The 27,876-nt window shown below is 43.8% G+C and overlaps 1 protein-coding gene across 4 annotated transcripts in view; it reads right to left on the bottom strand.

Moving 5' to 3' along the window:
• LOC140069299 (NACHT, LRR and PYD domains-containing protein 3-like) overlaps positions 1–27,876 on the bottom strand; it is a 76,947-nt gene that overhangs the window by 44,039 nt on the left and 5,032 nt on the right. For 3 of the 4 annotated variants that reach the window (XR_011848772.1, XM_072114831.1, XM_072114834.1), the window contains exons 3-11: positions 27,182–27,345; positions 26,597–26,768; positions 25,446–25,511; positions 23,000–24,698; positions 21,465–21,635; positions 20,351–20,521; positions 15,167–15,337; positions 13,268–13,438; positions 8,797–8,997 (exon numbers count right to left, since the gene is read on the bottom strand). Coding sequence is in view for 3 of the 4 variants with exons in the window: in XM_072114831.1 (XP_071970932.1) it covers positions 8,797–8,997; positions 13,268–13,438; positions 15,167–15,337; positions 20,351–20,521; positions 21,465–21,635; positions 23,000–24,698; positions 25,446–25,511; positions 26,597–26,768; positions 27,182–27,345 (2,986 nt within the window). In the remaining variant the exon portion in view is untranslated. Of the gene's footprint in view, positions 1–658; positions 2,616–4,114; positions 4,286–5,248; positions 5,420–8,796; positions 8,998–13,267; positions 13,439–15,166; positions 15,338–20,350; positions 20,522–21,464; positions 21,636–22,999; positions 24,699–25,445; positions 25,512–26,596; positions 26,769–27,181; positions 27,346–27,876 lie in introns of those variants that run through there. The other variant, XM_072114832.1, reaches the window with a different exon arrangement.

The following is a 27,876-nucleotide window of genomic DNA, read 5'->3' on the forward strand; positions in this document are numbered from 1 at the left end:
GCCCAGAGAAAATGATGTGATATTCTCCGTGATATGGGATCCCCAGGACATAGTGATGTGGTATTCTCCATGATATGGGATCCTCAGGACATAGTGATGTGGTATTCTCCATGATATGGGATCCCCAGGACATAGTGATGTGGTATTCTCCATGATATGGGATCCCCAGGACATAGTGATGTGGTATTCTCCATGATATGGGATCCCCAGGACATATTGATGTGATATTCTCCATGATATGGGATCCCCAGGACATAGTGATGTGGTATTCTCCATGATATGGGATCCCCAGGACATAGTGATGTGATATTCTCCATGATATGGGATCCCCAGGACATAGTGATGTGGTATTCTCCATGATATGGGATCCCCAGGACATAGTGATGTGGTATTCTCCATGATATGGGATCCCCAGGACATAGTGATGTGATATTCTCCATGATATGGGATCCCCAGGACATATTGATGTGATATTCTCCATGATATGGGATCCTCAGGACATAGTGATGTGGTATTCTCCATGATATGGGATCCTCACGACATAGTGATGTGGTATTCTCCATGATATGGGATCCCCAGGACATAGTGATGTGGTATTCTCCATGATATGGGATCCCCAGTTCATAGTGATGTGGTATTCCCCATAATATGGGATCCCCAGGACATAGTGATGTGATATTCTCCATGATATGGGATCCCCAGGACATAGTGATGTGGTATTCTCCATGATCCCCAGGACATAGTGATGTGGTATTCTCCATGATATGGGATCCCCAGGACATAGTGATGTGGTATTCTCCATGATATGGGATCCCCAGGACATAGTGATGTGATATTCTCCGTGATATGGGATCCCCAGGACATAGTGATGTGGTATTCTCCATGATATGGGATCCTCAGGACATAGTGATGTGGTATTCTCCATGATATGGGATCCCCAGGACATAGTGATGTGGTATTCTCCATGATATGGGATCCCCAGGACATAGTGATGTGGTATTCTCCATGATATGGGATCCCCAGGACATATTGATGTGATATTCTCCATGATATGGGATCCCCAGGACATATTGAAGTGATATTCTCCATGATATGGGATCCTCAGGACATAGTGATGTGGTATTCTCCATGATATGGGATCCCCAGGACACAGTGATGTGGTATTCTCCATGATATGGGATCCCCAGGACATAGTGATGTGGTATTCTCCATGATATGGGATCCTCAGGACATAGTGATGTGGTATTCTCCATGATATGGGATCCTCAGGACATAGTGATGTGGTATTCTCCATGATATGGGATCCCCAGGACATAGTGATGTGGTATTCTCCATGATATGGGATCCACAGGACATAGTGATGTGATATTCTCCATGATATGGGATCCCCAGGACATAGTGATGTGGTATTCTCCATGATATGGGATCCCCAGGACATAGTGATGTGGTATTCTCCATGATATGGGATCCCCAGGACATAGTGATGTGGTATTCTCCATGATATGGGATCCCCAGGACATAGTGATGTGGTATTCTCCATGATATGGGATCCCCAGGACATAGTGATGTGGTATTCTCCATGATATGGGATCCCCAGGACATAGTGATGTGGTATTCTCCATGATATGGGATCCTCAGGACATAGTGATGTGGTATTCTCCATGATATGGGATCCCCAGGACATAGTGATGTGGTATTCTCCATGATATGGGATCCCCAGGACATAGTGATGTGGTATTCTCCATGATATGGGTTCCCCAGGACATAGTGATGTGGTATTCTCCATGATATGGGATCCTCAGGACATAGTGATGTGGTATTCTCCATGATATGGGATCCCCAGGACATAGTGATGTGGTATTCTCCATGATATGGGATCCCCAGGACATAGTGATGTGGTATTCTCCATGATATGGGATCCCCAGGACATATTGATGTGATATTCTCCATGATATGGGATCCCCAGGACATAGTGATGTGGTATTCTCCATGATATGGGATCCTCAGGACATAGTGATGTGGTATTCTCCATGATATGGGATCCCCAGGACATAGTGATGTGGTATTCTCCATGATATGGGATCCCCAGGACATAGTGATGTGGTATTCTCCATGATATGGGATCCTCAGGACATAGTGATGTGGTATTCTCCATGATATGGGATCCCCAGGACATAATGATGTGGTATTCTCCATGATATGGGATCCCCAGGACATAGTGATGTGGTATTCCCCATAATATGGGATCCCCAGGACATAGTGATGTGGTATTCTCCATGATATGGGATCCTCAGGACATAGTGATGTGGTATTCTCCATGATATGGGATCCCCAGGACATAGTGATGTGGTATTCTCCATGATATGGGATCCCCAGGACATAGTGATGTGGTATTCTTTATGATATGGGATCCCCAGGACATAGTGATGTGGTATTCTCCATGATATGGGATCCCCAGATATTTTTTTATCTTCTGAGATCATCCATGACCATCACAAGTCCTGTCATCTGCTTAGCTCCTCGATCTTCAGTGAAATATCCTCAGATTTGGCTTTAGTATTTCTACATGTCTTAAGGCATTTGCCTCTTCCTCAGTTAATTCATTGCTAAATAACCTGGAATAAGAGGAGACCCCAGTATTAGTGATGTTGTATCATGAGGATAGTCACAGGATATCAGCTGTCAGAGGATTGATCTGGGATGTTGGGGTTGGTACAATCTTGTCTGCTAATTTATAATGAAAGAATATGGTGAAACTTAGGGATCTATTAATTTAATTACATTAGACTCCATTAAAGAAACATTATGACTGGACGGCTAGGTCAAGGAAGAGTTGTGGTCTTCACATACTTCTTCCATTCAAGGATTAGGGCAGCCACTGTGCTCTTAGGAACCTTGAGTGCTACAGAAATTATTTGGTACTCTTGGCCAGATCTGTGCTTTGCCACAATTAGCTGGCAGTTCCTTAGGCCTCATGATTCTCATGTGCTCTGACATGCACTGTGAGCTGTGAGGTCTTACATACACAGGTTTGCGCCTTTCCTAATCAAGTTCAATAAGTTTAATTCAACACATCTGGACTCCAATGAAGGAGTAGAACCATCTCAAGGAGGATCAGAAGTAAATGGACAGCAAGTGAGTTACATATGAATGTCACAGCAAAGGGGCTGAATACTTATGACCGTGTGATATTTCAGTTTTTCTTGTTTAATAAATTAGCAGAAATATCTATATTTCAGTTTTTTTCGGTCAAGAAGGGAGCAAAGTGCACATTAATGGATCTTACTAACTGTCTGCTATGAAACAAAAAAATTTAAAATTTAAATGGGCCTGAATACTTTCTGTAGCCACTGTATGTGACAGCTGCCACTTATCTCTGTGATTAGCAGTGTGACTTTCTGGTATTTACTTGGGCTCTGGTTTTTGTCAGGTATAATGTAAAAGGAAATGTGGGTTAACAGGTTTTGTGGCTTAAAGCTGAGTCTGGACAGCAGGCATGTTATACCCACAAGTATACAGTATTAGTAAATGAGAACTATGCCCAATGCAATCCATAGAGGATTTAACATTGGACCATCTGGATGCAGAAGGGCTCAGAAGATGTGGCTGGTCTCTGCTGCATCTGGGGTGATCACAACAGCTGAGGAGCTAGAAATTATGCTAATCTTACCCAAAAACTAAAGCCATTGGCAACTATTACCACAAAAAACAAGCCCTCCTATGCATACGTCATGTGGATATCATGTGGAAGATATCATGTGGAAGTTCGGCATAGAAAAACTTAAAAAGGGGCTCTGTCCTGAAATCCCAAACAGGTCTTAATACAGATCTGTTTATTGCACCCTTAATTAGGAAGAACCCCCACTAATGGAGTGCAGCTTCATTTAGATGGAGATCTTATATTCAGTAGGGCCTTCAAGTCTCAGTTTACATCAGCAATAAGAGACCCAGGCGGAAGCACAAGGAGAACATTTTATTTGCTAAACCTGCCCATTTTCCACACAAAATCATGTCGGACATGAGGGTTGTCATGCCGGATGTGCACATTTTCGTTTGGAATCTGACACTGATTTTATGGTGTAAAATCGCAGTGTGAATCTAGCGTTATACTCACTGTAACGTCTCTATCCTGCTGGCCGGACTGGATAGCACTTCCATCAAATCACTGAGGCAAGGACCAGACAGGTGGTTACCAGACAGGTCAAGTTTCTTTAGGGACAGGTTATTCTTTATTCCAGAAGCCAAATGGATGCAGGATGTGTCTCTTAGATTATTGTATGCCAGTCTGTAATAATAAGATAAGAGGTGGGTTATCTGTTTAATTACCCCGAAATGTCACCATTAAAAACTGCACCTCCTCACACAATGAATAAGCCCTCATACAGTTATTTCACAGTAAAAAAATATAATAATCGCTCTCCTTTATGGAGAAATACTCTACTCCTCTGCTGTAAGCTTTGTATTCCCAATGGTCTAGTGGAAATTGATCTTGATGCAATTCATCAAAAGCTGAATAAATCTGGCAGAACAAAGCCCCCAATAATAACAAGCTACAGAGAACCCATAAAACAGAATTTAAGGATAGCATTTGGTCTCCACCATTGGAACATAAAAGAAGGTTTATTCTTAGCTGCATAGGACCCAAGTTGCCACTGTTGCTCTTACTCAAAGCTTATAAATGCTGGCTACAGACAAACAAACCTAGGACTGGAAGATAAGACAATGCCAGAACGCAAAACATTGAAAGGTACTCAAATTTCAAAGAGGAACAACCAGTAGAAAAGCCAAACCACATAGAGCAACAAGAGGCAAGAGGTCAAAGGAGGTAATGAAGATTTTACAGTGGAGCATAAAATACAATAAACATGTCTCCTCTACACATCACAGTAATGTCTCCACCTATACACATCTTTTATACTCACTTTAATGTCTCCTCCTTTACATCTCTTATACTCGCTATAACATCTTCTCCTTTATATATCCTATACTCACCGTAATGTCTCCTCCTGTACACATATCTTATACTCACCGTAATGTCTCCTTCTATACATCTCTTATACTCACTGTAATGTCTCCTCCTGTACATCTCCTCCTATACTCACTGTAATATCTTCTCCTGTACACATCTCTTATACTCACAGTAATTTCTCCTCCTGTACACGTCTCTTATACTCACTGTAACGTCTCCTCCTGTACATCTCTAATACTCAATGTAATGCCTCCTCCTGTACACATCTCTAATACTTACAGTAGTTCCTCTATCCTGCAGCTCGGACTGGTCAATGCCTCCATCAAGTCAGTGAAGTGGGGACCATATAGAAGATTTCCTGACAGATTGAGTGTCTTGAGGGAGTGGTTAACCCTGATTGCAGATGCCAACTGGAGGCAGGAGTCGCATGCTAGATCATTCTCACCTAGACTGTAAGAATAAGATGAGGTTTGGGTGAGACATTCAGAGAACATTAGTATAAAGTCTGCAGATTTTGAATGGGGAAAGAAAGTATCCCTGTCCATTAATAAAATCTATTAATGTCATCTGACATGTCCACCTACATTGTGTTACTGAACACCATAGATAGATTACATGCATATCTGGACGTAGGTGGTTGAAAAAGAAAGATCCAGAGTCAACAACACAATAACTGGGGGAGTTATATTCCAATCCGTCTCAAGGATATGGAGAAAAAATTTAGAAAAATTCTTAACGTGTTAAAGGATGTATAAGACTTAAGCCAGGGTATAGAATGCGGATTAGGTTCAGGTATCATGAAGGAGGAGGAAAGCAGTGTAGCTGGTATCAGTGAATAAGACCCATTTTGCCAAGACTAGTTTAGCTTTTGTGACATTCCATGTTGCCAGCCTTTTTTTGGTCATATGACCGCCCTTTGTTCCCTGTTCTGCTTTACCTTCCAGTATTTGACCTTGGTTCATACTGCTTGACTGCCATTTTGTCCCTTACATACCCTCCCTTTTGAACTTGGCTCGATGACCTTGGCTTTGGTCTTCTATTTTCTCTATCCCTCACATTATTTTGTATAGGGAATATCACACAGTTGTAGTTCATTATCGAGGCAGGTTGGCATTTAGGTAGCTCTCACAGCTGGGCTTACGGTGATTTCCCTTCCCTGACAAGTTGGGTGTGTGCCACGTTTCCTGGTTTCACCCTTTAACCCCACCTATAGGCGTCTTAATTTATAGGGGATCCTTATAAGTAACACCAAAAAGGGCCCCTATATATAATATGAACCACCCTCCAAACTCCAAAACTGACAAAAACCAAAAAACAAGAGAGCTTGTAATTATGGCAAACAAATACACTTTATTCAAAAATACCACATACAAAATAAAATAAATAGACCACTTTCAGAAGAGATTCCTGAAAGTCAGAAATTGAGGGGGAACAAGACAGTGTCCCAGATGGAGATGGGACAAACACAGAGAACCGATGGCTCCCCTGCCCTGTATGTGCCCCAGAAGTTGTGCCAAGAAATATATCCAAAAATCTATAATGTCCAAAAGTAGGACTGTAATGAAGGGCAGTGGACCTATATGTCGCAATAACTGTGCATTCAACCGGAGGTACCATCCAGTGCCAATACATCAAGTCAGAAAGCAAAGTCAAAAAAGCGGCCACACTTACCCAAAGGCATAATATAGGCGGCACAGAGGCAGACAGGGGGAGGGCCAACAGGAATACCCCGACGCGCGTTTCGCACTGATGCTTCGTCAGGAGGTAATATCAAGATGTTGTGCTTATGTTAAATAGGCTCACACAGCGTATCCGTTTACAGACGCGCCCATCACGTGACACGCCGGCTCCATGAGGTCGCGCACCGGAAGTGCGTCACCATGACGCGCACGGACCGATCACATGTGATCAGGCCGGCGTTGCCATGGAGACGCTTCCTTGTGAGGTGCACTCCCCCTGAAGACGGCGCGGCGCACGCGCCTAGGCGAGTCAACAGTACGCCGGAGAGGTAAGTCTTTTTGACTTTGCTTTCTGACTTGATGTATTGGCACCGGATGGTACCTCCGGTTGAATGCACAGTTATTGCGACATATAGGTCCACTGCCCTTCATTACAGTCCTACTTTTGGACATTATAGATTTTTGGATATATTTCTTGGCACAACTTCTGGGGCACATACAGGGCAGGGGAGCCATAGGTTCTCTGTGTTTGTCCCATCTCCATCTGGGACACTGTCTTGTTCCCCCTCAATTTCTGACTTTCAGGAATCTCTTCTGAAAGTGGTCTATTTATTTTATTTTGTATGTGGTATTTTTGAATAAAGTGTATTTGTTTGCCATAATTACAAGCTCTCTTGTTTTTTGGTTTTTGATCCTTGAAAGTAGTTATATTTTAAAGGTGGTTGACTTATATGGCTTATAAGACAGCTATTTGTCACACCAAAGAAATAAGTGGAGACATAGGGGCAGATTTACTTACCCGGCCCATTCGTGATCCAGCGGCGCCTTCTCTGCGGTGGATTCGGGTCCGGCCGGGATTCACTAAGGCAGTTCCTCCGCCGTCCACCAGATGTCGCTGCTGCGCTGAAGAGCATCGGAACGCACTGGATTACACCGAGCCCGGCTGAGTGAAGGTAAGTGCAAGCTCCGCGACACATTTTCCATTTTTAAATGCGGCGGTTTTTCCGAATCCGTCGGGTTTTCATTCGCCCACGCCCCCCGATTTCCATCCCGTGCATGCCAGCACCGACGCGCCACAATCCGATCGCGTGCGCAAAAAATCCCGGGGCAATACAGGGAAAATCAGCGCAAATCGGAAATATTCGGGTAACACGTCGGGAAAACGCGAATCGGGCCCTTAGTAAATGATCCCCATAGTCATTGTATTGTTGCGAAGTCATAGTAGATAAGACACAGGTCCATTAGTGGTCAATCGATTGTCAGGACATGAGAAGCCGATTTGTAATAAGATAAGGGGCATAGGCACCTTTTGTTTTAAAAAAAGATGTGAACTAAAGTGAAAAAGGTAATGATGATTTGGTTGGGCTTGTGGCTTGCTGCCAATAGGCTGATAGAACGACATACATTTGAAGGTCCTCATCTTGGGACTCACATGTCTGGACACGTCTAAGACTTCACACACATGGGAGCACATTTACTAAGGGTCCTGCGGCCACATTTCTGTCGGGTTTCCCGAATATTTCCGATTTTCAGGGGTTTTTGGTGCACACGATCGGATTGTGGCGCATCGGCGCCGGCTTTCATGCTACACAATTTGGGGGGTGTGGTCGTCGGACAACCCGACTGATTCGGACAAACCGCTGAATTTAAAAATCAAATTGTGCCACAAGATCAGCACTCACATACACAGGGAAGGAGAAGGTGAACTCCGGCGGACCTGAGCGGGGAGGCAACACGTGCAGGAAATTGGACGCAGGATCTTAGTGAATTGCGGCAGCTCCGAACCGAGGTCGGAGAACGCACAGCGGGGATCGCGATGGGACAGGTAAGTAAATGTGCTCCATGGAGTCAGAAGCTATGGGACACAATGAGCTCACCATAGATTTTGCCATAATTTTTTTTGTCAAACTAACATGGCCCATGTGAAAGTTACTCAAGGGTGACCTATAGTTGCTTCTCCTTCCTGGCAGAAATATAAAGAATAAATATGAAATGCCAGATTTGTAATTTATTGGTCAAAACACCTCACAGTAAAAGGAATACTAATTTCTCAAATAGTTGTAGGGACCGTAGAAAAAATGTTATGGATTTAATAATAAAGGACTCCCCCATGTATGTTTTTATCCTGTACACCTCCCTTATACTCACTGTAATTCCTCTATCCTGCAGGCCGGACTGGACAGCGCCTCCATCAGGACACCAAAGTTTTCTAGTGCCTTTATCCTGCACAGTGAACTGGACTGATTACTCATAGAAAAACTACTATCGGGACCAGATTGTGCATGGTCCTTATAAGACTGGTGACTTTTTCTTAAAGATATAGCTGCAGCATTGTAAACCCCATCTGACCTGTAACAAGAAGATAAGATATAGGTGGCATGTTCAAAAAGCCGAAAATGGAGGGAATATGCCCTTGCATGTATGTAACGTCCATAAATCTCATCACTAGAAACCTCCTGTGGATTTACACATGCTATATGTTATCTCCAAAGATATCCAAAGATGATTGCAGCACACGGGAGCAGGATGGAAGAAATGAGAGGACCTCTTTTTGATCAAGGCAAATGGTGACCATCACCATTCACGACATTCATCATGACACATGCCATCATCACAAGGCCTACAACTGCCACCACTTCTCTCTACCACTGAGCACTGCTCCACCATCTCATAGGACCATCATGTCCCCACCATCCAATCCACACTAGCAAAGTAATCACACCATAGATGTCCAAAGATATATATGTAATACTTTGTACAAAACCTCTGCTGGTGATGGAGCTTCAACATGCCTCTTGTATGGAGACACTAGTGTCCTCCATCGCTCAGGTGGGATTTTAGCCCATTTTTCCACAAAACCGAGAGTTCGGTGGGCTCCTTCTATGTACTCTGAGCCTTAGTTCCTTTTATTAGATTTAGATGATGTCATTGACTGGGCCATTCTAGCAGCTTTATTTTCTTTCTCCAAAACCAGTGGATAAGTTTCCTTGGCGGTTTGTTTAGGATCGTTGGCCTAGATCTATTGCGCCAGTTTTCTGTCGCAAAACCAAACTGGCGCAGACACTTTATAGATGCATGTGCGAGCAGTTTGTGTGTTCTTTTATGTGCAAAGTCAGACAGTATTACATATTACGGCATTCAGTAAAATCAACTTAGGTCTCATCTGACTGCTCTAACCCCAGGTTTATCGAAATGTTGTTGGTCACTGTCACTGAGGTTTGTATTTAGATGATAACAGGGCAGTAATCTCTATGAAGATACTTTTACAGTACATTCTTTTAGTCCTGAATATAAAATATGTCATAAATCTGGACATAGTCAGGTAAACAGGTAAGTGCCAAATTGGCCATTGATTTTGCCTGTCCTGCCAGATCTTCATTGCTTCGGAGAATACTACCTGTGTCTCCCACCAGCCCAGGGGCAAATGTGAGTATGAGGGTGCACAAGGGCTTTCCCACAGAGGTGGTAAAATTTTCCATCGAACACACTAGTTTTTAGTTATGCTAAAGTCTAAGGCTATATTCACACTGCCGTTGCCCGCCCGTGCCGTACCGTAGCGGGCAACGGCAGTGCACGGGAAGAGGAGGAGGAGGTGAGCGCAGCTCACCCCCGCCCCTCTCCATAGGGATGTATGGCGCATGGCGCCGTACTACGGGTAAAGATAGGACAGGTCCTATCTTTTTCCCGGGCTACGGAGCGGTACGGTGCCGCACATTGCCACCAGTGGATGTACAGGCAGTCCCCGGGTTACATACAAGATAGGGACTGTAGGTTTGTTCTTAAGTTGAATTTGTATGTAAGTCGAAACTGTATATTTTATCATTGTAGTTCCCGACAATTTTTTTTTTTGCCCCAGTGACAATTGGAGTTTCAAATTTTTTTGCTGTAATAGGACCAAGAATTATCAATAAAGCTTCATTGCAGACAATTTTAAGCTGATTATTGCAGTCTGGGACTATTTTAAAGCATCCAGAGAGCTTCACCAGAGGTCACAGTGGGCAGAGGGGTCTGTCTGTAACTATGGGTTGTCTGTAAGTCGGGTGTCCTTAAGTAGGGGACCGCCTGTACTGGGAGTAGGAATTTTATTTCTTGTTCTGAGATCATTTACCTTGCTTCTTCCATTTTTTTTAGTGCTCCCAAAAAGGTTAAAGTTTATTATTATCCGGGTTCCTTTAAGTTTGTTAATTGGAGAAAACCCCTACCACATTGTCCCTTATCAGAGGGTTTAATGATTATGGTTTTGTTCTTCTCAATGCCACCAGGGCTGTCAAGTTCTGGAAAACACATCTATTTTTCTTTCTTAGAGAGGACCTGTCAACCCCAAAAAGACCCCCACCAAACATGCCCCCCATAATCCTCTCCCTAGCCCCTTTTTATATATACTAAATTTATTTTAATTTATGTTGGGAAAGTTGTTACTAAAATATGTGACCTCTTACCAAATGAGAGGTCAGATCCACGTATCTCCTGCGCTGGCAGTTGGGTTTATTCATGAGGGGGCCGGCACTCCTCTGTATGGTCAGGCCGACACTCCCCTGACACTCCTCCACCACGCCCCTCTGTTTCACGCCGCTATCAGCGGGGACCTGTAAGAGAAGCCGGCAGCATCACATATAATGTCGGCTCTCTGCGGTGTATATATATAACATTCAGCCGACACTGTGGCCGGTGACAAGTCCACAGACATGCGCTACATCGTCAGGGATTCATTATACACAGATGTGGCCGCGCCGAATTGACAGCAGCTGCTCCCGCACCGTGCTTATTGACAGCGCCACCCAGCAGTCGACAGCAATTGCGCAATATATGTGATGCTGCCGGCTTCTCTTACAGGTCCCCGCTGATAGCGGCGTGAAACAGAGGGGCGTGGGGGAGGAGTGTCGGGGGAGTGTCAGCCTGACCATACAGAGGAGTGCCGGCCCCCTCATGAATAAACCCGACTGTCAGTGCAGGAGATACATGGATCCGTCCTCTTATTTGGAAAGAGGTCAGATCTTTTAGGAACAACTTTCCCAACATTAATTAAAATAAATTTAGTATATATAGAAAGGGACTGGGGAGAGGATTATGGGGGGCATGTTTGGTGGGGATATTTTTGGGGGTGACAGGTCCTCTTTAAGATCAGTTCACTTGTGACTACTTTGTTGATGATTTTGAGGCCAAGACTATCTGCTTGTGATGGGATTTTAGTACTATGTGGTTTCAGGACAGTGCAAAGTCTTTCTGTACTGTCCTTTCTCATCGATTTCTCTGTGAGGTCCTCAGTCGCTAAGTTATTCTCCTCTTCTGGTATATCTTCCTTTTCTTCTGTTACCTTTGTGATTGGACACAGTCAAAGACAACTAAGTGGATAGAAATAGTCAAGGCCTCTCCAGTGGTCGGATAGAGTGTCGGACACCTCAGTGGTTGGATACAGTGTCGAGACACCTCAGTGGTCAGATACCTTTTAGGACACCTCAGTGGTCGGTTACAGTGTAGGACACCGCAGGGGTCGGATACACCACAATGGTTGGATACAGTATAGGACACCTCAGTGGTAGGATACAGTTTAGGACATCTCAGTGGTCAGATACAGTTTAGGACACCTCAGTGGTAGGATACAGTGTAGGAAACCTCAGTGGTCAGATACAGTGTAGAACACCTCAGTGGTCAGATACAGTGTAGAACACCTCAGTGGTCAGATACAGTGTAGAACACCTCAGTGGTCGGATACAGTTTAGGGCACCTCAGTGGTCGGATACAGTTTAGGACACCTCAGTGGTCAGATACAGTGTAGAACACCTCAGTGGTCGGATACAGTTTAGGACACTTCAGTGGTAGGATACAGTGTAGAACATCTCAGTGGTCGGTTACAGTGTAGGAAACCTCAGTGGTCAGTTACAGTGTAGGAAACCTCAGTGGTCGGATACACCTCAGTGGTTGGATACAGTATAGGACACCTCAGTGGTCGGATACACCTCAGTGGTTGGATACAGTATAGGACACCTCAGTGGTTGGATACAGTGTAGGACACCTCAGTGATCGGATACAGTGTCGGACACCTCAGTGGTTGGATACAGTGTCGGACACCTCAGTGGTTGGATACAGTTTAGGACACTTCAGTGGTCGGATAGAGTGTCGGACACTTCAGTGGTCGGATTCAGTGTCGGACACTTCAGTGGTCGGATACAGTGTCGGACACTTCAGTGGTCGGATACAGTGTCGGACACTTCAGTGGTCGGATACAGTGTCGGTCACTTCAGTGGTCGGATACAGTGTCGGACACTTCAGTGGTCGGATACAGTGTCGGACACTTCAGTGGTCGTATACAGTGATTTGATATGGTCTGGGAAACCCCAGTGGTTGGAAACAATTTAGGATACCTCTGTAAATGGATATAGTCTAGAATATCTGTGTTGTTTTAAACAATGTGACACCTCCGCAGGGGCAGCCAGGTCTTCTTGGGGCAATTACAGTATTATTTAATTTTGGTAAAAATTTTTTGTGCATCAACTCTAATGTCCAAATCTACTGAATCTGAACTTGTTAATAGATATACAGTAATAATGTTGAGGAGCATACATTTATGTATCATGTGTAATACCTGATGTCTCATCCTGTAGATATCTTTTATACTTACTCTGAGTTCTGAAGTTTGTAGGAATACCTGGACAACTTTTCTATGGTGTCATTGAATAAACGGCCACACAGATAGTTACCGGACAGGTTAAGTCTCTTCAGGGGCTGGTTATTCCGTATCACAGATGCCAGCTGGATGCAGGATGTGTCTTCTAGATCATTATATGCCAGTCTGTAATAGTGAGAAAAAGAGATGTAGGCAATGTATTTAGATGTATTTACGCATTAGCATAAAACCGTGGCAGTAGTACCACCATAGCAGCTGATATGGGGCCCATGGTGTTATTGGCCCCAGCTGTATGGCCTGATGCATAATATGCATTGATATTAAAAGTTGCAATTGTGATTCTTTTTGCAGTATCCTGGCCAGTGATTGGTTGGGGCCCTTGGAAATCCCCAGATCTGAGAGTTTATAAATATATTTCTCTCATCTACCAGGTAAGTCTCTTTAATGAGACACCTGGATCTCCGCGTGCCAATACAGCAGAGACTGCATTCAGATTTCTGCACAAGCGACAGAATCCTTCCTGGTTCCTATGAGCCAGTCCCTAACCACTGGACCAGTGCTGAGGTACATCTCTATATGATGAATCCACAGCCAACCATTGCTTGTGGGAGTCTACAGAAAGAAATGTTTACAGCCTGTTACCTGCTGCTTAGTTGGACTGTGTGCCATTAAATAGACTGAGTTTTTATTCAAGATGTCTACATGTGATCCCTGGCTGTTGCCGCCAACACCACGGGCTCCCCCTTCACCATCTGTCCCGTGATCTCTCCACTACAGCGATTTATTATTTCACAGAGAGTCAATTGTACCTATATGAATTCTTTTAGATATTAGGGGGTGGTCACCAGAGTCCGATTGGGGGGCCCAGGGCCCACCAGTGAAATGGATCCTCAGGGCCCACCTACTGTGACATGAAAATATTACCTGTACATTCTTAGGCCATATTTATACAATCCATTTTCATTGCATTTTAAAAGGCACGGCAAATGCATCCCGCAAAAATGCATCACAGATCACATCAGTCTTAATGATGGTAAAAAAATGAAGATATATTTTGAGGTGCAAACAAATTGGGGCACATTTACTAAAGGCCGTGCACCAGTTGTCCGGCGGACTTTGCACTTTCTTTTAGGTGCACACTGCATGCACAGGTATTTAAGAGGTGCACCAAAAAAAAAGTGCATGTCATGGGTGTCTCAGGTCTTGAGTCGCAGGCACACCCGTGTGCCTCCGTGTGCCCCTCAGTGCAGCCTGCAGCCTCACTTACCTCTCACCGCCTCCTAGGGCGCACGTGCGCCACCTGGTACTTAATAAATAGCCAGCCTCTTCCCTTATGCCCCGCCGGATCTTCATGCCTTGTGCCTTAAAGAAAGATTATTCCCTATGTCCTCTGTGTTTATTGTGATTGCCCGTTGTGACCTCGATTCCGTTCCTGACTTTACTCCTGTGCTGCCTGTCCTCACCTTCTCCTACGTCCCTGACTCTGACCCCTTGCTGCCTGTCCTGACCTTCTGCTACGTCCCTGACTCTGACCCCTTGCTGCCTGTCCTGACCTCCTGCCTGTCCATGATACGGACAAAGTTGTGCCTGTGGAGAGACCTGGTGGTACCATGCCGCATCAAGTCCAACCCTCCCTTCAGGTGATAAGGTGTGTCTGTCTTCTAGATACGTCCGGTTGAAGGTTCCCAGCTACAAGCTTGGTCCTCGCTATCTGGGTCCATTTGAGGTGCTGAAACGCATCAACCCCTGTAATGTCTCCTCCTGTACACATCTCTTATACTCACAGTAATGTCTCCTCCTGTACACATCTCTTATACATACTGTAATGTCTCCCCCTGTACATCTCTCATACTCACAGTAATGTCTCCTCCGGTACACATCTCTTATACTCACTGTAATTCTTCTATCCTGCAGGCTGGACTGGACAATGCTTCCATCAGGTCACTGAGTTGAGGACCACAAAGACTGTTGTGAGACAGGTTAAGGGATTTAAGTGACTGGTTATTCTTTAATACAGATGCCAGCTGGATGCAGGACATGTCTGGTAGATTATTGGCACACAAACTGTAAGAAAAAAAAGGAGATGTAAACTATGCATCCAGAAAAGATTAAGATAAAAGTTGTTTGTTAAATCTCATTACTAATTGCCTCTTGTGTAAAAATTGCTATGAATGCCTGCACCTATATGATAAATCCACTTTCTCTTATTACACATCTCTTATACTCACTGTAATTCCTCTATCCTGCAGGCTGGACTGGACAGTACCTCCCTTCAGGCACTGAGGAGAGGACCAGACAGACCATTCTTAGACAGGTCAAGTCTCTTAAGGGACTAGTTATTCCTCACTACTGAGGCAAGATGGAAGCAGGATGTTTCTGGTCCTAAGAGTAAGAGCATGAGATTTAATTAATATATCAAAAGTACTATGAGGTTATATATAGCGCCTCAGGAGATTCGTTTCTCTAGGTGCAGTCAGCAGATTTATCTAATGTACCACCATATATTATGTAATTTTTGGAAGGCACACCATATAATTCAGCCCCTACAGGATTCAGCCATTTTTCATTTTTGCTCTTCTGTTTATATATGGAACCCCTAATGGGGGGGGGGGGGGTGCAATGCATGCAAAGGTCCTGGCTTGGTCCTTACACAGATACAAAATGGAAAACGCGAGCAGCACTCCAAAGGTAGAATTCAAAAGTTGGTGATCTTTATTGAGGCAAGTGGCAACGTTTCGGTTTTGGACACCTTTTTGAAAGCTTGAAAAAGGTGTCCAACACCGAAACGTTGCCACTTGCCTCAATAAAGAGCACCAACTTTTGAATTCTACCTTTGGAGTGCTGCTCACTTTTTCCAATTTGTATACATATATTTATATATATATTATTTTTTCAGACCCACTAGAATACTTTAACCCTGCAGAGTCTGATTGTTCATGCTATATACTGCAATATTACTGTATTGCAGTATATAGCAATTTTACTGATGATAGGTAGGCTATTCGAGATCATTAAAGATGGTAGTGCTCATCAGCTCCTTTAGCACTGAAAACGGTCGTAACAGACGGGAGTCAGCTGTATTATATGTATCAGCTGTAGAATGTGTATGGAGAGAGCTCAGTCTGTGACCTCTCTCCATATACTTCCTGCAGCACCAGGACATAATAGTATGTCCTAAAGCACATAGAGGTTAATTTATTAGGTGTACAGTATTATTTATTCAGTAGCTATAGTATGTATTGTAATATATTGAGGGCCACAAAGTGAGCTTTATATTTGATATCTGGTGGGGGGGGGGGGATAAATATTACACTGGAGCAGAGTGTGGGGCATATCCATGTACTGTACCACTGTGGTATCTTTTGCCGCACATTGTGGAGATTCAAGGAGCCATTTGTGGTGGAAAAATCTGCAGCAGGAGAAGTCTTTATGTTGTTTCATACTCAAACAACATCTCCTGCCGTGTCAGCCATGTTCTGTACTGCACTGCTGTGACTACTAATACACAGCCAGACATCTCATGTCCTGTCCATCATGCTCTATACTGCACTGCTGTGACTACTAATACACAGCCAGACATCGCCTGCACGGTCCATCATGCTCTATACTGTACTGCTGTGACTACTAATACACAGCCAGACATCGCCTGCACTGTCCATCATGCTCTATACTGTACTGCTGTGACTACTAATACACAGCCAGACATCTCATGTCCTGTCCATCATGCTCTATACTGTACTGCTGTGACTACTAATACACAGCCAGACATCGCCTGTCCTGTCCATCATGTTCTATACCGTACTGCTGTTATAACTACTACTACACAGCCAGACATCTCCTGTCCTTTCCATCATGCTCTATACCAGTGATGGCGAACCTTTTAGAGACCGAGTGCCCAAACTACAACAAAGACCCTCTTATTTATCGCAAAGTACCAACACAGAAATTCTATTTGTGATTTATACTCCCTTCTCTGTCACGGCTTTCATTGATACCAGCCCCTGAGGACACCTATAAAGCAGAAAATAGTCCCAGGTACAGCTGTCACTTTAAAATACCTCTGTGCACAGCAAGTCCTGGGCTGTCTGGGACTGCAGGAAGATACCTGGAGTCATCTCTGGTGATGGCCCGGGTGCCCACAGAAAGGGCTCTGAGTGCCACCTCTGGCACCAGTGCCATAGGATAGGTTAGCCATCACTGCTCTATACTGTACTGCTGTGACTACTACTACACAGCCAGACACCTCCTGTCCTGTCCATCATGCTCTATACCGTACTGCTGTAACTACTACTACACGGCCAGACACCCCATGTCCTGTCCATGATGCTCTATACTGTACTGCTGTGACTACTACTACACAGCCAGACATATCCCGTCCTGCCTATCATGCTCTATACTGTACTGCTGTGACTACTACTACACAGCCAGACACCTCCTGTCCTGTCCATCATGCTCTATACTGCACTGCTGTGACTACTAATACACAGCCAGACATATCCCGTCCTGCCCATCATGCTCTATACCGTACTGCTGTGACTACTACTACACAGCCAGACACCCCATGTCCTGTCCATGATGCTCTATACTGTACTGCTGTGACTACTACTACACAGCCAGACATATCCCGTCCTGCCCATCATGCCCTATACTGTACTGCTGTGACTACTACTACACAGCCAGACACCTCCTGTCCTGTCCATCATGCTCTATACCGTACTGCTGTGACTACTACTACACAGCCAGACACCTCCTGTCCTGTCCATCATGCTCTATACTGTACTGCTGTAACTACTACTACATGGCCAGACACCCCCTGTTCTGTCCATCATGCTCTATACTGTACTGCTGTGACTACTACTGCACAGCCAGACATCTACTGTCCTGTCCATCATGCTCTATACTGTACTGCTGTGACTACTACTACACAGCCAGACACCTCCTGTCCTGTCCATCATGCTCTATACCGTACTGCTGTTATAACTACTACTACACAGCCAGACATCTCCTGTCCTTTCCGTCATGCTCTATACTGTACTGCTGTGACTACTACTACGCAGCCAGAGATCTCCTGCCCTGTCTATCAAGTTCTTTACGCTGCTGTGAGAAATACTATTACATTACTAACATTGTCTTGGGGTTGACATATATGACAATATGAAATTAGTGAAGGCAATTGAAGTACTGTTCAATGACTGTTCTCATCTGGGCATTCTCATTTATTTGAATTAATCTGCCTACATTCTTGCAATTGTATGTTGTTGAAAAAACGTACCAGTATGAATATAATGTCCCTTAGAAATTATACAGTTGTACTTGGATAGGACTACCCACTAGAGATGAGCGAGCATATTCGTTCGAGCATTAGCGTACTCGCAACTGCTCGTTGCTCGGACAATGGCATCTCGCGGCGTTTAGATTTTTGGCGGCCAGAAACAGAGCCAATCACAAGCCAGGAGACTCTGCAGTACACCCAGCATGACGTGGTACCCTTACACGTCGATAGCAGTGGTTGGCTGGCCTGATCAGGTGATCCTGGAATATAATTGCCACTGGCCGCGCTGCACGGATCATTCTCTGTCTGGATGCTGTTAGGGAGAGAGCTGCTGCTTGTCAGGGATAGTGTTACGGTGTTCTAGTAGATTGCTGTTAGGCAGGAGTGAGTCTACAAGAACCCAACAGCCCTTGTTAAGGCTACAGTAGCGTTTTTCAAAAGTTAAAGTGACACATTCAGTCACAGCACAAAATCCTTTTGTGTGCTGTCAGTGTAGGTTAGAAACTAGCCATATCAATCATCTTCTGTGGTTGCTGTCTGATTTCTTCTGCACGTTTTGTTCTATTATTATTGGGTGTTTTAGATGCTATCTCGCCTCACTTGGTCACTCTGTCATCGCCATGCTGTTGCCCATAATTTTGGCATAATGGTGCGATTAAGCAGCCTCAGAGGCATCCATGCATGCTGCCCCTGCTGTTTCTTCAATGGGGTTCGTTATTCTAAACGAGCACTCGAGCATCGGAAAAAGTTCGACTCGAGTAACGAGCACTCGAGCATTTTAGTGCTCACTCATCTCTTCTACCCACATACCCTGGCAGCAGTAGCTAGAAGTCCTATTTAGCCCTGACAGACCACCTGGATTCTAATTTTATTACTACATGTGCAGATCTTTAATCCGCACAGTAAGGTCTCCTCCTGTACACATCTCTTATACTCACTGTAATGTCTCCTCCTGTACACATCTCTTATACTGACAATAACGTTTTCTCCTGTACACATCTCTTATACTCACTCCTGTACACATCTTTTATACTCACTGTAAGGTCTTCTCCTGTACACATCTCTTATACTCACTGTAATCTCCCTGTACACATTTCTTATTCTCGCTGTAATGTCTCCTCCTGTACACATCTCTTATACTCACAATAACGTTTTCTCCTGTACACATCTCTTATACTCACTCCTGTACACATCTCTTATACTCACTGTAAGGTCTTCTCCTGTACACATCTCTTATACTCACTGTAATCTCCCTGTACACATTTCTTATTCTCGCTGTAATGTCTCCTCCTATACATCTCTTATACTCCCTATAATGTCTCCTCCTGTACACATCTCTTATACTCACTGTAATCTCCCTGTACACATCTCTTATTCTTGCTGTAATGTCTCCTCCTATACATCTCTTACACTCCCTGTAATGTCTCCTCCTGTACACATCTCTTATACTCACTTTAATGTCTCCTCCTGTACACATCTCTTATACTCAAAGTAATGTCTTCTCCTGTACACATCTCTTATACTCACTGTAATGTCTCTCCCTGTACATCTCTTATACTCACTGTAATCTTCCCTTCTATACATCTTTCATACTACCTGCAATGTCTCCTCCTGTACACATCTCTAATACTGATTATAATGTCTCCTCATCTACACATCTCTTATACTCCCAGTAATGTATTCTTCTGTACATAACTCTTATACTCACAGTAATGCCTCCTCCTGTACACATCTCTCATACTCCTAGTAATGTCTCCTCTTGTACCGATAACAATGTCACTTCTGTACATATCTATTATACTTACTGTAATTCCTCTATCCTACAGGCTGGACTGGACAATGCCTCCATAAGGTCACTGAGGTGAGGACCACAAAGACTGTTGTCAGACAGGTTAAGAGACACAAGAGACTGATTATTCCTTAATACAGATGCCAGCTGGATGCAGAATGTGTCTGGTAGATTATTGGAACTCAAACTGTAAGAAAATGAAGACAAGATGTGAATGAATGCACATTTTCTATGCATCCAGAAAAAATTAATATCAAAGCTGTTAATTGTAAAATCCCTAAATCTAATTATTAAACCCCTGCACATTACACATCTCTTATACTCACTGTAATGTCTCCTCCTGTGCGGATCTCTTATACTCACAGTAATGTCTCCTCCTGTACATCTCTTATACTCACTGTAATGTCTCCCCATGTACACATCTCTTATACTCACTGTAATGTCTTCTCATGTACACATCTCTAATACTCCCTGTAATGTCTCCTCCTATACATATCTTATATTCACTGTAATGTCTCCCCATGTACACATCTCTTATACTCACTGTAATGTCTCCTCCTGTACACATCTCTTATACTCACTGTAATGTCTCCTCCTATACATCTCTTATACTCACTGTAATTTATTCTCCTGTACACATCTCTAATACTCCCTGTAATGTCTCCTCCTGTACACATCTCTAATACTCCCTGTAATGTCTCCTCCTGTACACATCTCTTATACTCACTGTAATGTCTCCTCCTATACATCTCTTATACTCACTGTAATGTCTCCCCATGTACACATCTCTTATACTCACTGTAATGTCTCCTCCTGTACACATCTCTTATACTCACTGTAATGTCTCCTCCTGTACACATCTCTAATACTCCCTGTAATGTCTCCTCCTGTAAACATCTCTTATACTCACTGTAATGTCTCCTCCTGTACACATCTCTTATACTTACTGTAATGTCTCCTCCTGTACACATCTCTTATACTTACTGTAATGTCTCCTCCTGTACACATCTCTTATACTCCCTGTAATGTCTCCTCCTGTAAACATCTCTTATACTCACTGTAATGTCTCCTCCTGTATACATCTCTTATACTCCCTGTAATGTCTCCCCCGGTACACATCTTATACTCACTGTAATTCCTCTATCCTGCAGGCCGGACTGGACAGCGCCTCCATCAGGTTACTGAGAAGAGGACCAGACAGAGCGTTCTTAAGCAGGTCAAGTCTCTTTAAGGAGGGGTTATTCCTTATTACTGATGCCAGATGGATACAGGATGTGTCTCGTAGATTATTATCAGCCAAACTGTAAGAAAATTATATTTTATTGAAATATCAGCAGACAGTATCACATACCATAAAGTTAGATATAGCTGCTCAGGAGATTTGTCTCTCTAGGTGCAGTCAGCAGTTTATCTAATCTAACACCATAAACTATGGAATTTTTGGAAAGTCATCTTATAATTTGACTTATTAGGTGTGCATTATTATTTATTCATGGCCTATAGTATCTATTGTAATATATTGAGGGGCCACATCATAAGATGGGTAAATTTGTGGGGGGATGGTAAAAATTAGTTTGGAGCACAGTGTACAGTACAGTATAGAGCATGACGGAAAGGACAGGAGATGTCTGGCTGTGTAGTAGTAGTTATAACAGCAGTACGGTATAGAGCATGATGGACAGGACAAGACGTGTCTGGCTGTGTAGTAGTAGTCACAGCAGTACAGTATAGAGCATGATGTACAGAACAGGACATGTCTGGCTGTGTAGTAGTAGTCACAGCAGTACAGTATAGAGCATGATGGACAGAACAGGTGGTGTCTGGCTGTGTAGTAGTAGTCACAGCAGTACAGTATAGAGCATGATAGACAGGACAAGGGGCGTCTGGCTGTGTAGTAGTAGTCACAGCAGTACAGTATAGAGCATGATAGACAGGACAGGGGGTGTCTGGCTGTGTAGTAGTAGTCACAGCAGTACAGTATAGAGCATGATGGGCAGGACGGGATATGTCTGGCTGTGTAGTAGTAGTAGTCTGGAAAATGATGGACAACAGAGTGTGGCAAGGTTTCCATGGCCAGTAAGTACACAGTTGGGGAAATGCAGAGTGGTCAATAAAAGCATATTTGAGGGATTGTGGTGGGGTTTATAGTGGAATGGTTGAGGGATTGTGGTGGGGTTTATAGTGGAATGGTTGAGGGATTGTCCTGTGGTTTATAGTGGAATGGTTGAGGGATTGTCCTGTGGTTTATAGTGGAATGGTTGAGGGATTGTGGTGGGGTTTATAGTGGAATGGTTGAGGGATTGTGGTGGGGTTTATAGTGGAATGGTTGAGGGATTGTGGTGGGGTTTATAGTGGAATGGTTGAGGGATTGTGGTGGGGTTTATAGTGGAATGGTTGAAGAATTGTGGTGTGGGTTATAGTGGAATGGTTGAGGGATTGTGGTGGGGTTTATAGTGGAATGGTTGAGGGATTGTGGTGGGGTTTATAGTGGAAGGGTTGAGGGATTGTGGTGTGGTGTTTTTGTGGCCAAAAGGATAGATCAAAGAAATTACAATCGTACCCTTTATCCACAGTCACTCTCGAAAAACTTGTAGAAAGTTTTAACAAAAAAGTGGAAATTGTCCTATGTGAAAATGTGGGACCAGCCCCATATTGAGTATTTTACCTCAGACTTCGGAGGTTATACAGCCCTGGAACAATTCTTTCCAACCCTTCATTGTCTATTGAACATTTAGATAGATTGAGTTCTTCTATATGTGTGCAGGTTTCCATGATGAATGCCAACACCGTACAGTCTAGAGCCGACAGGCGAACCTCAGAAAAGTCAAATACTCTATGTGACTGTAATAATTTCAGCACCAGATCCTTGTTCTGGGATTCAAACAGATAGTAGAATGTCCGGAGAAGATGGCGCTTCTTGTCCTTACTTTTCTCCAGCCTTTGTTCTTCTAGAATAAAGTTCTCAAGCCAAGTGATGACTTCTCTGGAGGCCTGAGCTGCCTGTGTGTCCAGGTATCCGGTTAGTAGTGACCTGGTGGAGGCGTGTGATAGACCACACAGGAAGCGGAGGAACATCTCACCTCGTCCATCAGGATAGGATTTGGCTTTCTCTAGTGATTCCTGTAACTTCTCAGGAGAATAATCGGCATAATGCACAAAGGCAGAGAAGAATTCCTGGACAGTGAGATGTAAGAAGGAATAGGACACAGGTTCCTCCGATTCCATCAGGAAACTTGATAAGAGCTTTGACTTATTGTCCACAAGGAAAGATTCCAGATCCCGATCATCAAATATAATCCTGTGATTCATGACTCCATGTTCTGCCATCCATCCGATGGACTGCAGGAGCTTCTGGGCACCACTTTTCTCCAGGCTGTGATTGGACAGGATGTTGGCCACAAATATGGCAAAGAGCTGGGTCACAGTTTTGGGTAATAATGAGACCTGCTGGTCACTACTTGTTGTCTGGAAGCTCCTGGATAATACTGTACAGATGATCCAGCAGTAGGACGGGAGGTAACAGAACGTGTACAATGTGTCATTCTGCCTCACATAGGTAAAAGCCTTTTCTGCCAGTTCAGGGTCACGGAAGAAATTGTCAAAGTAAATCTGTCGTTCTTCTGCCAAAAAACCTGTAATTTCTATTATTCTATGGAAAACCCTACAATCCATTGATGCCAGTCTGGTCGGGCGACTGGTCATTAGAACAGAACATCCATTAAGAAGAGACTTTCTCACCAAACTGACCACAATGTGGCCACAACGTTCCGGCTGTTTAGGGTCGGAGCACAAGTGACGGGATGTGAAATCCATTGTGTGATTGCTTTCATCTAATCCATCAAATATAAAGAGAAGTTTCTCTGGATCCTGGAAGATGTTCCCGAGCTGCTGCCACAGATATGGGTAATGCTGAAGGATCAGGGTCTCCAGACTAACCTTATCCCATTGGTTGAGTTCCCGGAATTTGAAGAAGAAGACAAAAGAGAATCTTTGATAGAGATCCCCCTTCACCCAGTCATAGACAATCTTCTGCATCAGCGTGGTCTTCCCTACCCCGGGCACTCCGACCACTATCACCATATGTGGTACCAGCTTGGATTGGGGGCACCAGCGGAAAATCTTGTTGGGGGAAATGGGTAGTAAGTCATTTTGTGCTCTTTTAACTAATTTCTCATGTTTTGCCCCGGTCTCTATGAGCTCATTCTCGTAACGTTCCCTAAAGTGATAAGTGGAGACAATGATGAGGGTCACATAACGTGTACATAGTGGAAAACTCTCCTCCCTCTGGTCACAACTTGGAGGTTTGTTTTCTACTAGTTTTTCTGTTTGGTTCTTCAGATGATTCATGTGATGTCTCTGGATATCTAGGAATAACAATAAAACAGACACATGAGATTTTCGAGACAATGAATATTTTGTGATTCTTACACATATTAACAGTTTTCTCCATTATGGACTTTTTTTTTTTTTGGAGGAATGGGGGTGGAGGGTTAATAGGTTCCATGATAAGTTGATCATGACAAACTTGTAATTTGTGAGCAAAGTGTTATTTAACCTGCAGAGCCACTCACTGGAATCCATGAGTTCTCCATATTGTGCAGATATTGTGCAGGGTAAAATGGACTTGGGAATGGTTTTTTGAACTGTTCCTCACTGTAGTTATTAGAAGAGGGTCTTGAGTCGAAGACAACTTAACATTCCGTACTGATTCCAGAGTGCAGATTTTCGGGCCTTGAAATAATTGCAACTCCATACGCACCAACGGATTGTGATTACTTCCCGACTTACGCCATCACCTCAGTTGGGAATGGAGGGGTGTCAAGGGTCACCTATTTTTTACTACCCTGTTAGTGTTTGGAGGGGCGCGCAAAGGACAATTGCACAACCACTCAGGAAGTCTGTTAGCCAGCTGTATCATGCCGGGTGCTCCAAGAGCCTTCCAGAAAGGTTTAACAGGGTAAGTATAATATAATATAGCTGAGTATATTAGAGTCACTTTTATAATGGTGGACAACCCCTTTAAAGGTGGATAATGTTGTATTGTTATTTTGATTTTAAGGTCATTTAGGTCAACCAAGTGGGATTTTCTATTTAGACTATAAGATTTCTACCTTTTAGTTCGGGGTGAAGTAAGTGCCCCTCTTCATCCAGTAAAATTTTCCCTGCCAGAGTTTCACCTGAAAAGAAAGAAAAGTGTGTAATATACCCAAGTCATCCGTAATATTATCCAGAATGTAATATGAAGGTGTAGGGGTGAAGACCAATAACCTCACACCAGTCTAGGGACTTATCCTACTGCTTGTTTTATGTTTTTTATAATTTTTTTTCACCATTACATTGAAGTGGTTAAGGAGATGGTGATCTGGAGAGGTGGGACCTGGACCAGGAATTAATGACATATCTTGTTGATAGGACAACCTCTTTAACACACACTTCCCAATCTGTTAGTAGAAATAAACCCAGTGGGGCAGATTTACTTACCCGGCCCATTCGCGATCCAGCGGCGCCTTCTCTGCGGTGGATTCGGGTCCGGCCGGGATTTACTAAGGTAGTTCCTCCGCCGTCCACCAGATGGCGCTGCTGCGCTGAAAAGCATCTGAACGCACTCAACTTCACCGAGCCGGACCAAGTGAAGGTAAGCGCGTCCCAAGCGACACTTTTATTGTTTTAAATGCGGCGGTTTTTCCGAATCCGTCGGGTTTTCGCTCGGCCACGCCCCCCGATTTCCGTCGAGTGCATGTCGGCGCCGAAGCGGCACAATCCGATCGCGTGCGCCAAAATCCCGGGGCAATACAGGGAAAATCGGCGCAAATCGGAAATATTTGGGTAACACGTCGGGAAACCGCGAATCGGTCCCTTAGTAAATGACCCCCAGTGTGTATCATCATCCTACAATCCTGTATTATTCCACTTCCCCTGTCCCACAGAAGGCAGTTATAACAATTGTCTGTAGCACCAGACTACATAGTGGGATTGTAGTCTGTCACTATGGAAACACATTGGAATGCATAGAAAATCTAAATAATTACATATTTTAGTTCAAAATTATTAGTACTTTTGGCAGAAAAAAAACAAGAGAACAGACGCATACATGTTAAATCTTTCATGATGAATAGCCATATTTTTTGAGGACTAAGGAGGTTGATATACAGGAACTTATAGAAATTACATATTGACTAAGACTCTCAGAATAACTTATTCCTTGTGAAAACTAAACAACAGCCAATAATTCCATGATAGACACCGCCATACATGACGTTACCTTCCGCGCAGAGCTCCTCCAGTACAGCGCATAAGGCAGGAAGCGGCTGCTCCTTTTGTAAGACATAGAGACTATCCCACAGTCCTATCACAGCGTCTCTCCCAAGCTGAAAAATGTCAGACACCAGGGTCCGGGCAAATAGTTTTCTGTCATTTAGGAGATCTTTGTATTTCTAGAACAAGAAAGGAAAAGGCCGAAACCAGCAAATTATTTCTCTGAAACCCAAAGGAATGGAATGTCCAATCAGAGAAGAGAATTTGACTATAGGGACAACTGAGCGCAACATTCAACAAGACCTGTGGCATCTGAGGCTCAGGCCTCTTAGTGAATATGGATGCAAACTTCTTCAGTTCTGAACTTCAGACCAATGGCAGAGTTTTTCACACCCTTTCCTGCCCTCCCGTCCAGCCCAACACGCCCCAAAATTGTCTTGCGGGTCGGAGAAAGCCTGACACTTGCTGTCAATCAAGTTTTGCCATTGTAGAAGCCTCATATATTGTTATAGAATTTTACCCATTACTAGGGCACAATTCTATACAAACATTTCCCCACAGACAGGGTTGTCATCATATCACATTCTCTCACCTCAAGATTAGGGACTTTTCTAGAACTGAGATGACTTAGAAGGGCGTAAGGACTCAGGTTCTCCACAATGTAGAGCAGATCCTCCTGGAAATATTCATACGTCGTCCTCAGGACGTGATGTTCGTACTGACAAAGCTGCTGGTGAAACTTCTGCATATCATTATCTAGGAGGAACCCAGAACCTTGTTACCATATTAATGGCGGCCATATACATATACGTAACCACTGATGGCATCATGACACTTTGGGGACGATAACTGTGTTAACAAAGGGGGGGGGGGTGCATTTCTTTATTTCAACCCTAGTATTGTGATCAACTGATCTGGGTCACCAGTAACAATGGCCGTAACAACAACTCAACCCTATGTATGGTGATCCTTTGACATTTTAGACCATAAAGAAGGAAGTCATAACATGTTGGATAGTAGTCTTCTGAACCAAGTAGTCTGCAATGTTCTAAGATGCTGTTCCCATGAGGACATCGACAAGTGATAGAAATTTAGATCTACTAAAACACACCGATCTATTTGCTAATGGTTGCCAGCCATCACACTTGGCGTCAACTAGCAAAACCATCATTGTGTCTAAGATTTCGAGGTTTTGTCGTTGACCTTCTGGCAACACGTGGCCTCTTCAGATCAGAACATCTCATTATCTTGCATGAAAAAGCCATGCTGGATGCTGATCAGAAGTCC

Source organism: Engystomops pustulosus, chromosome 7 (assembly GCF_040894005.1).
Source record: "Engystomops pustulosus chromosome 7, aEngPut4.maternal, whole genome shotgun sequence".
In the NCBI taxonomy this organism is placed as follows: domain Eukaryota; kingdom Metazoa; phylum Chordata; class Amphibia; order Anura; family Leptodactylidae; genus Engystomops; species Engystomops pustulosus.